At 34.9% G+C, this 11,871-nt stretch overlaps 1 protein-coding gene across 3 annotated transcripts in view; it reads right to left on the reverse strand.

Moving 5' to 3' along the window:
- The window catches only part of GLS (glutaminase), a 77,664-nt gene that overhangs the window by 58,496 nt on the left and 7,297 nt on the right, over positions 1-11,871 (reverse strand). For all 3 annotated transcript variants that reach the window (XM_019662346.1, XM_019662347.1, XM_019662348.1), the window contains exons 2-3: positions 3,837-3,933; positions 3,360-3,481 (exon numbers count right to left, since the gene is read on the reverse strand). In XM_019662346.1, the coding sequence (XP_019517891.1) occupies positions 3,360-3,481; positions 3,837-3,933 (219 nt within the window). The remainder of the gene's footprint in view (positions 1-3,359; positions 3,482-3,836; positions 3,934-11,871) is intronic.

The following is an 11,871-nucleotide window of genomic DNA, read 5'->3' on the forward strand; positions in this document are numbered from 1 at the left end:
TCAACTTAAAATTAAAAGCCAGATTTCACATTTTAACTATTAATAAAAGTTCAGAATATGTACTCACTTGGTCAACATAAAATTAAAACAATGATTTAAAATAGGTTCTTTTCAGTGATAAAGATGTGCCTCAATCACATTGTAATAGATAAGTATGATATCGGGGGTGGAAGAACAGTGGATGGGGGGAAGGGGGTTGTTACTTTGTGAGGGATGAAACGGATAACTATTGCATTGTTCTGTACACTTGAAACTAATAATAATAATAAAAAAAATTTTTTTAAATAAAGTTATAGTCCTAATTTCCATTAACCTATAAACGTAGATATAATTGACATCCAAGAGATAACAAATAATTACTTCAATCAACTTTGATATATTGTTTTCTGATAGCTTCACAATGTTAATCTAAAAAAATATTAAGTTTTGCAATTGATTTAATATTTAATATGTTTCAAAGAGCAATTCAATTTGTACATTAGATTTGCAAGTATACCAAATAATTTCTCAGCATAAAAAAGTTAAGACAATTCCTGATCTTAAATCACTGTACCTATATCAAATCAAATCTACATCCTTATTTTTCAAGAAGTTACACACGAGAAAATGAAGACTGCCAAACAAACTTAAATTATTAACCTACTACTATTTAAAATTAATCAGCACTTTTAAAAGGAGGTTTATAATTAAAACTGTATAGTCAGTGAAACTGTTTTGGTTTTTTTTCCTCTATCAGAAGATGGTGGTAAAGCTGTGGTAACAGCCTTAACTGGGAATTACTGTGGCCAACAAAAGTAATCTTACCACTCAGAAGAGTGTCTAACTGCACAATGATGAGCATTTCAAATAGTAAATGTTTCTCTTGGGAGCTATTTTAATACAGCTGGCATGAATGTAGAAAATTAGAAGTCATACAATGAGCTCTGAGGAGGAAGTTCTTATACATTTCAGCAAGTCACATCTTTCTCATGCTTTGTTCTCATCTGTAAACTGGGAATAATAATAATTTTTCTTTCCTTCTTTACGTGTTTATGATTTACAACTGTAATGTATGTTAATATTTAACAAAATATCTCACATAATTTTTCATTAGTAAAATAATCCTGATGACTTTTTAAAGAAAATCAAACAATATACAAAATGCAAAGACTACCATTCATTTTCCCCTCAAACAGAAAAGACCAAAAAATTATGTTCACACTTAAAAAGAGTTCTAATACTAAAATTGTTAAAAATGCATGAATAAATGTGGAATTCATTTTCAACACAAATTTTCTATTTCTATTAGTTTTAAGGATTATTAGCATTAAAAACAATTGACTATCTAGATGGGTATAGGCAGTCACCAAGTTTCCAACAGATTATGCTCCAACAGTACATTTAGAATTGACTTTCTCATTAAAAAAAAAGTCATATATAATAGGTGTTTCTCAAATTACCCTCAAAGGCTAATTATATTAACCGACAATATTATTTTAGGTAACATAGCAACACATTGCCTTCAACCAAATTTATAACCTTTATAAATTATTTCTCTGGAAAAATGAATTCCATTGTAACATCTTCCCGCCTGCATGGAGCTCACATAATTTTATTTCTGGCAACACTAACTAGAAAACTTCTTATTTTGAAAACAGGAGTAACTCTGCAGCAATCACCTTTCCAGGTGGCCTGAAAAGGTTAATACTCAGAGGTTTTTAAATCACCTCATTCTAAAGATGGAAAGAGAAATCCTTATGCCTATGGTCTTAGACTTTTCTACTGCCTTCTCACATATACCACTAAGCATTTGTCAAGTTGGGAGCTGCCTATATTACAATTATCAATTTTTTAAAGATTAGATTAGTGTTTAAAATGATGGTAGTTGTTATTTTTTATAAATTATGGTTAGAAAACTTGATCATTGTGTCCTGGATTTATAATCAATGTATTTAAATTACTTTTAATTTCATATTTAAACATAGCAACATGTTTATAAAGCACCAAAAATTTTGAACAGTACTAAAAAAGTGTAAAATGCTGCTTTCACTTAAAACTCCAAAGCAATTCCTCATATCTATTATGTCATACCCAGATCTACCAACCATCTCTTGACAACTTCATTCTCAGATATGCCAAAGTAACTCCCAGAAGGTGCTACAATGAAGAGTACTTTCACAGGTAGCTCATGAACATTAAAAATAAAATAATCCTTACTGCAAGGTACAGCTAACTAAAAATGATTTCCTTCCCTCCACAAAGAAACAGGTTCTAAAGACTCAAAATTCCCAACACCAATTCCAACATGGACCTAAAATCTACACTTTATAAAGTCAGCTGAGTTAATAGAATCAAGAACCTTGTGGTGAAAAGATAATCCCAAACTGTCAGCAGTGCTTCACAGCATGCCAGGGAGCTTTGGAAATCTCAATTAAATGCTTCTACTTTCAGATGACTTAAAAGTGCAGCATATTTCCAGGAGATATCTAGAATAAATCATCCAGCCCTCAAAAGATAAAATAAAAATACATAAATACATACATACAAATCAACTTTCGAGGTAGATGCTGGAATTCTTTGGATCTATTTCAACTTAAACCTATGGTCTGAAAAAAACCAGTGTCTTACAGTAGTGTTTACAGTTTTACACTAGTTTTCACTTTATTAGTAGTTTAAAATACCATTTACCTCTTTGGGATCTATTTCAAAAAACGCTGTACATTAAATCATTAAGTAATCAGACTAGTAGGAACATGTTAATAAAGATAAATAAACGGATAGGAAATATAGGACAGTCAAAAATAAATATTCTTATTCAACCAAATCAAGGCATTAATCTCCAAAGTTGTCTTTAGTTTTTAAATATTTTGAGGAAAATTAAAAGTCAAAAACCTATGTATTAATAGGCCTGAAGAGAGGAGAGAAGCATACAATGGAGATATGAAAACAAAAGGAATACAGGCTGTCTGAAACCTTCTCATTTTATGATATCATCTAAACCAGTTTGTAGGAAAGAAACAGAGACCATGGCGAGAAAGCCTGCAAGACATTCAGTGAATTGGAGATCAATTTAAGCCATGACAGGACAATGGGTGTGCTCTATGTAAAATGAATGCAATCTCCAGGTACTGGATTGGAAACATCCATGGCTACATTTCCTTAGAGTAGTTTCAAAGGAAGTATACAATAGCTCCAATGTATTATAGAACCTTAATGTGCACCAAGTTCTTCAAACAGTTGTTTAGTTTATAAACTCCCCCCACCGCGCCCTTTTTTCAGTTACACAGAAGTACTGGCCTTCAAAGACACAATTTTGTTGTAAAAGAAAAATCACCATATAGCATAGCAATCACCATTAAACGTTTGGCAGAAATTTTTACTTTTTAAAAAGATCTTTGTCTAGCATGACACCATCTGATGTTGTTTGAAGAGTTAATCTTAACATATCCATACACTCTTTCAACCTGGGATCAGACGTTCGCAATCCTGTAGATTTGAGTGCCTGTTTTTAAAAAAATAAGAGTTTGTAAATATATAGTGCAAATAATGTATATGCTTATTCCAACTACAAGCTTTAATTCCTGTATATAAAAACTTCTATCCAGGACCTGAATATGTGTATGGCATTTTAGTGTCACTATTACCCACTTTCTGGACAAGTTTCTCACTCTTTCATTTTCTTTCACTGATTACCTTGAAATGAGCATGATGAAAATTTGAAAACATAATAAGAGAAACAGTGTCAGTCAGAATCTACATATCAGGTGACCTTTAAGACTACATTTAAATATTATTGTATTACTGATTCAGCTATTACTGATTTTTTAAGTTTACGATAGAAAAATATAAAAACTTACTGTAATAAATTTATGAACAGGTATTTTCTCTTGTCCTTCTGCAATTGTATAGAACAGCAAATCTTCCAAGCTAGGTAATAGACCCTGTTTGATTTTACTGAAGAGGGAAAAAGAAGACAAAATTAATCCTTGTGTGTACATTTTAATGAATTTTAGCTATATCCATTATAAATAATCATTGAACCAGGCTACAGCTAAACTGATCTACTCATCAAAACTACTGTCACATTAAATGATAATTTACCCAAATCAAACCAGTATTACTGAAACCACACTGAAAAACAAGCAAATAATGATTCATTAATGAATAGATATTTTTTAATCCCAGGTTTTGAAATCTTGATCACTATTTCTAGTTGTGCTAATACCTGGCTATCTATTATGGTGGTACCTTCCTGTACAGGTTAATACAGGTCAATACTAATTATAGAGCTCAGCAAACATTCAGATGAGAATCAATATTTTATTCTTTTTTGTTTTTTAAATATGATGCCTGTATTTATATATTATTCAAATAATTAACCTGATTGTAAAATCTAGGGGAGACAGCATTTAAGAAGTACTGGACAGTAAAGACTAGCATACAAGTTCTTGAATCCTGGCAATAATACTTAACTTTGTCACCTTGTGTAAAGTCACCTGTGATTCAGTTTCCTCATCTGAGAAATGGTGATAATAGTGCCTATCTCACAGGGTTATTGTAAGGAACAGTTGACTCAATACATTCAATACTTTTAGAACACTGCCTGGCAGAGAGCAAGTAGTCAACTGATGGTAGCTGTAGCTATTATTTCTAAAATGATCTAGGCTTACATATACAGATGAAATGCCACAAATCACAAACATGTAGAATGAAAATACATTAAAATCTTAATTAACTAATAAACTAATATAGTAAAATGCAATGATTAACCAAACTTTTAAACAAGAAAGGAAGTTTTTCCTATCCATTGGAAATCTTTCATGTAAATAAACTACAATTAACCTATTAAATATCATCTTTTTGGCTCTGAAACTGAAATGAACACATTTCATTATTCTGTTCATTAATTACTGTCTTAAGCATTACAGTGATGTTATAAGGATTACAGATCTAAGGCAAACAAAACCCCTCCCCACCCATCACTATTTATTAAAACAGGAAAGGGAAATATATGTGTGCATCTGTATATATGTGTGTATATGTATAAAATATTCTAGAAAGAACTTTACCTATATTTCAAGAAAGGAAGAGAGAAAATTAAAAAGAAAGAAGGAGGTAATACTTGTTTTCTTAAATTCAGACCTTAATATTAAGTCAATTCTGAACTAGCCATAGGTATAACGGCAACCTTCAAAGGAAAACTGTATAATTATTTTTGTAAAATAAACTGTCACACAGCATAAGTCTATTTAAAATTGTTTTTATACTGTTACAAAGAGCTTTTCTAGGTGTCCAAACATTTCCTGGATTACCTGAAGATTACATAATAGCTCCATACTTTAATAAGACCAAATGGATTTAGCTATTTCCTAATATAATTACTTCCCTCGCTATTATTAGTGGTCCATACATTCCTATCTTAAAAGACAGAAGAATATGAAGTTGCATACATTTATATATGCAAATATGAAATGTCTCCTAAAAGAAATATTAATGACATATTCTGATATATAAATTATTCCCTGAAACTACTTTGGGAATTTTTAAAAATGTATTTGGGATATTTTTAAAATAAGAGATAAAATTTATCAGTCACTTCTAAACACTCTGCTAAGTGTTTTTCATGCATTGTAATTTAACCCCTCCTATGATCTTATAACACAAGGTACTATTATTATCCAAAATATAGTATGGTTCCTGGTATATAGTAAGCTCAATAAATTTATTATTTGTTAAAAAGGATGAAGGACTTTATCCCCATTTCACAGATGAGGAAACTAAGGCTCAGACAAATGAGACTTCCCAAGACTGCACAGTGGCAGATATGGATTTAGAACCCTGTTTCTCTGAACCCAGAGTTCAAACCATTTACCCCTACAATATAATGGCTCTCAAACTTACAAGGTAAGTTATTGTTACAAGGTACAATTTTTCTTGGTCTTACCGTGATCTAAAACCATTAAACAGTGTTCAACAATACTAATGAGTTAATATTTAAAGAAAAAAAAATTGAACCAGCTGTCAAAAAAATGAGTGGAAAATAACATACCAATTATTTACAGAAAATCACTTGTCAAACTTCAGATAGTGGTAGTTTATCGCTTTAAAAAACTGCAGAATAAGCTTTCTATGTATTTATCACACCAGTAAATGGTATTTGCTTTGCCTAAAAGCTATGTAAATAACATAAAATATGTATACACTTATTTAACCTATGGTACACAGTGCAAAATTTAAAGAGACCATGTTATTTCCAGATAGCAAAAAAAGGTAAATATTTACCTGCTTTTGGACAAGAGACTAATTTTTATCCATAGAACGATTTAGTCATCTCTAAAAAATATGCTCACAAAACAAATGGTCTAAATTGGTAAGAAAGTACTACCTAAATTAGCATTTAAAAGCTCAGACTCTGATCTGAGAATAAGTTAGCTTCAACAGTCTGGTGAACAAACACTTAAGAGTTTCTCCCCAAACTTTCAAACAGGTAGAAATTACTCCAAAGATCTTTCTTGATATCAGCCCTCTTTTAATCCCCAAATTGAATATGGCATTTTGGTAATGCTTCACAGTAAGGTATTTTGCTATTAAAATTCAAAAGCTAAAACTTTAGTTTTCAGTAACTAGATATCCTTCAGAAGTATTTAAGTTTTAATGATAAAAAATAGATTATAGCAGGCTTTCAAATTGTAACATCAGCAATTATTAATAAACCCGAGTGAGCCCTCTAGATTCCTTAGGGAAAAGCATAAAATGGCTATGACACTCAGCCACTAAAATATGATACACATAGATTAATAAACCCAAAGAAAAATCCTTGTTTCATACTTTTTGTTCCTTTCCTTTTAGTCTCTCCCTCATTTCCTAATTTCTGCCTTTAAGATCCTTTCACCATCATTTTGTTCCTTTCTTTGTCCATTCCTTCCTCTACTCTCTCTACTCACACAAAATACCTGCCTAAAAAACAGAAATGATTTCTTAAAACAATGTTTTCCAATTCCCACGTATTTAGATGCTATGACACGTATAACATTGTTAGTCACTGCTTACAATATAAAAGGGAACTAGAACATATATGTAATGAGGAATTACAAGAAAGGAACTATGGGATCCAATCACTGAAAAATTACTTCACTGTGGGCTAATAAGGTAAAGGTTTTTTTGGAGGGGTGGAGTTTGAGCTAGGCTTGAAAGATGGGTAGGAGCTGGAAACACAGCAACAAAAGGGGATGGATTTTGGGCAAAGAAAATAGAATGACCAAAGCAGTGAAAGCAAGCATTCACTGGGTGCTTGTAAAGAATAGAAAACAACTAGAGCATAGGATATATGAATTGAGGCTCCTGTTTCTACCTACAGCTATTAAAACATCTAATTTTCAGGGTTGAGAGAAATCTACATAAGTAAGCCAGTAAATGAGAAAACTACCTCCCCAAATTTGCATATGGAGTTTAAAGTCAGGGCCAATTTCCTCAACATGAAAAGAAGCACTATCTTTATTTACTCACCAACCAATTTTCTAATACAAAAGAACAATTAAACTCCTCAATCTGGTATTCGGTTCTCTATAATTTGGCTTTGTACTATCTACTCTTATCACATCTAATTTCACCAGCGTAATTGACTAGACTCACTGACCTGTAAGTAAATCCTTCTATCTCATTCTTGTATTTTACCAAATATGCCTTCTATTTATAACCCTCTTCTTTCTATACCTTTAAGGTATCAATGATCATTCCAATGGTTTCAGAGGGTTTTCCCAACCAGATTCGGTATACCCCTACTGGCTGCATCACTAAATTCTGTACCATATTTGCCGGCGTATAAGACGACTGGGCGTATAAGACGACCCCCTAACATTTCCACTCAAAATACAGAGTTTGTTATATACTCGCCGTATAAGACTACCCCCTCTTCCGCACACCTTCCACACACCAAATAAAAGGTAAAACAATATCAGATTTGATTTGGCCCACTGAAGTGCAAACAAGCGTATTGTATTTCGTGTCACCACATAACCGTTTTGGCGATGTTGAGCCACCATGTCTGCTACATGTTTTTTGAGTTCTGGCCAGTGTGGGGTGCCTCTTCTTAATGCACACTTACCCCTTGGCATACTCTTTAATGCTTTCTCATTTGATTTCCAGTCCCGAACCATCTTTTCTGTTACTCCATATTGTCTTGCAGCAGCACAATTATTATTTTCCTTAGCAAAGTTTATAACTTTCAGTTTAAAATTTGCATCATACTTCTTTCTTTTGGCTGGTGCCATGATAGGGATGATAGGGGTTTGACTGGTCGACATTTTCTATGCTGTACTGTACAATGGTGCAGTATTGTGGTTGGCTGTTGGCTGTATACAAAGCCTGATTTGATTGGTCCCTGCTCCCTGTTTGCCCGCCCTGTCACTATAGCAGTCTGGTCCACCCTTGCATCAGCATCTCCCTGGGACCTCACTAGTGCGCAAGTGCGAGCTCTTCAACATTCTAACAGGCACCATGATAGCGCAAAATCGCGAATCTTCAATGCATATGTAAAGAAATATACGGTAACCCGAATTTACCACACTCGCAAAATCGCATAACAGCCAAGCATACACCCAGCAGCGCTGCTGATGCCTGAACGGTATGTGGAATGAAGTGGGCGGGCATCGGGAGGCCACTATGGCACGGGGCAAGCACTATGGGCAGTCTATCTGAAGTGTACCTGGCGTATAAGACGACCCCCCACTTGGAGGCATATTTTTCAGGGCCAAAAAATCGTCTTATACGCCGGCAAATACGGTATACTGCCTTCTTTTGTTAAATAATGTTTCATATTACCTTACCTCTCCAAACTATAAACCTTCAAGATTGGGGTAAATCAATTCTTAATTTTTTTTTGGGGGGGGGGGGGAGACACAACCCCATGTAGCTCAAATGCATAGTATAGCGTGGTAAACCTATCACATAATCAAAAACATTTTTTCCAACTAGGTTAAAAAAAAAAAGAGGGCCGGTCGAGAGGCGCGATGGTTAAGAACTGGCTTGGGATGCCAGAGGGCCCCGGTTCAGATCCCACATATGAGGGTCAGTGACACTGCCCTCCACAGCTAAGATGCTGAACAACAGAGCTCAACCTGGAGCTGGGCTGCTGTGAGAGTCGCTGGCGACGGCGCAGGCTGCAGACCCTTTGGCAGTGGGTTGCCATGGGCTACCGTATGTAGCCAGCAGCCAGCGTGAGCGGCCAGCAGCCGCCGTGAGTGGCTATCCAGAAGCCGGCGACTGATCTGCCTCTCCCGGGAAGAGCGCAATGATGGTGCCAACTTGGGCCAGTGAAGCAACGTCCTCCACTATACTGAAGAACAAAAGGACAGCAACTTGTCTGTTCCCCTTCCCCAATTCCCCAGCACTGTTCTCATCCCCCAAATTCCCCAATAAAAATCTTAAAAAAAAAAAAGAGAGACCCATTAACAGAATACAAATGATGTTTTGGTATTTTTACTATGTCCTCATTTAAAAAAATATCTTTTAAAAAAGACTGAGATGTTGAAGGAATCATCAGTTTATCATATGAATTTTTAGTGATCTCACTGATAGTGCCATTCAACACCAGTAAATAGCAGATTAAACCTGCGAGGCTGAAAGATGAATTGAAGGTGGCGGACCATATAATATTATAAATCTAACAAAGTGACAAATTCTGCTTATCCTCCAAGTCACTTTGCCCAAAATTGTAGATGGAATTTAAAAACAAAATCTTTCATCTTTTAAGACTTTACTGTTTTAAAAAAGGCTTTTCTGTTGTTGTATCTTAAAACCCTAGGCAGTAAAGCAAAGTAGGCAAACTGTCCCCAATTTTACAGATAAGGACAAAGTCAAGCAGCAGGTCCAATGTCATACAACTCTTAAGTGGCCCGACCAGAATTAGTCCTAGAAAGTTGATCTTTGCTTCCTAGTCCTAGGAACTAGCAGGATTTTTCCTGCTATGTGTGGACGAAGAAAGGGCCACTTAATAAAATAAACCTGACTAACACAGGGGAGGCCTGTATGATGGACCTTACAGACCCAGAGATGGAGATTAAACACACACGCTGGTCTGAACATAAAAATTCCTAACTAAAAGTGTGTCATGGTGGGTGGTCAGGGCTGAGGTCTGTAGCTTCCTTGACAAAGGTCAATATTTACCTCTAAAATTGTCGATTGTCTTTGTGCATTGAAGGCACAATGGCCAGCACCAGAGCATGGTATGCTGCCCACATACCTTTTTATCCTGTTAAATATCCTGTACCCACAGATGTAAAAGAAGTATGTGTCTCTCCACTGTGCTTTTTATCCACTCTCAGAGATTTCCCTGCTTTGCTTTCTCCTGCCTCTCTAATCTACCACCAATGAATTTTATGTAACCCTCCTTGCATCTCCTCCTTTGATTCTAATGTATAAAATAAGCTGCAAAACAGCCATCCTCTGGAACATTTTCTCAATCTGTTGAGATTTTGCTTCCCCGCAATTGTCAGTGAGGCTCAAATAAACTCTTATAAGACTTTTTCTTAGGCTGGACATTCTTTCATCAACATATGTCACACCCAACTGTGCTCAGCTGTTGGCACTCCATTTCAGGAGGAATACCTGGAGTTCATTCAGAATAATGAAAAACGAGACTCCTTAGATATATAAGAATTTCTAACCAAAACGCTAATAATTACTTATGTTAGACAATTAAATTTTTGTCCTGCCTCGTTAAAACTGCATGCTATACAAAGCGAAGATAAGAATACATTAAATTAGGGCTTACTGTTCTAATGGACTTCATTGAAATTTATTCAAGAGCAAGCCAAAGTAAGCATAAAAGCCAGCTTTAAGTGAGAAAGTTGCCAGGCTGTCCATATCAGCTAATGGCAAATTTGTCCAAGTATACGGTTTTAGAAGCACAACCCAGGGGGACAATCTGCCTTTTTCTGATGGTAAGAGAGGACATGACAGATCAAGTCCCTGAAGTCCAACTCTTTTCTTTTAGTCCTTGAAACCACGTACTCCTTCTGTCAAGTATCCTTTAATAATAAATCATTCTAGTTGTAAAAATATAGGTATTATGTGAATTCTGTCACATTAACTTTGATACCACACTACAGAGCTGACTTATTCAAAATAACTAAAATATATACATAGAAATTAATGAAAAGCAAACTTGAGCTACTCATAAAACAAAATAGCTCTGAAAAATGGAATCGGCTGCCTTCAAAAGGAGTGAACTCTCATCAAGAAGTATTTAAACAGAGATAAAAAAACAACCAGTGGGAGTGTAACAAAAGGAAAAAAAATCATCAGCTGGGGAGATGGGTTTTTAAGGTCTCTTCCAATAAATCTAAAAAAAAAAAAAAAGGAAAAAAAAAAAAAAAGTGATTAAAAAAAAAAAAACAAGTCCTAATATTGTATGAACTTGATTCGGTCATTTAATATCTGTGAGTTTATAAAATATGTAAAGTGAGGTGGAATTAGATGTCTTTCTAGTCACTTCCAACTCTGATTCTCAGTTTTTGAGTTGCATGTCCTCCAACATTTCTGAACTAAAGAATAGAAATTTTACTGACTCGGGACGTACGCAAACACATTTTACACAAAAAGCTCAACTATTTGGATTGTTTTTTAAAGGGGAGTACTTAATGCCACTGAATTGTACACTTAAAAATGGTTAAAGGTTTTTGCTAGGTATATTTTATTACAATTTTGTTTTTTTAAGAAGCTAAGGCAGGGGCCGGCCGAGTGACGCGATGGTTAAGAATTGGCTTGGGATGCCAGAGGGCCCTGGTTCGGATTCCACATATGAGGGCCAGTGACACTGCCCTCCACAGCTAAGATGCTGAACAACAGCTCAACCTGGAGCTGGGCTGCTGTGAGTCACCGGCGACAGCGCAG

Source organism: Hipposideros armiger, unplaced genomic scaffold, assembly GCF_001890085.2.
Source record: "Hipposideros armiger isolate ML-2016 unplaced genomic scaffold, ASM189008v1 scaffold_372, whole genome shotgun sequence".
In the NCBI taxonomy this organism is placed as follows: domain Eukaryota; kingdom Metazoa; phylum Chordata; class Mammalia; order Chiroptera; family Hipposideridae; genus Hipposideros; species Hipposideros armiger.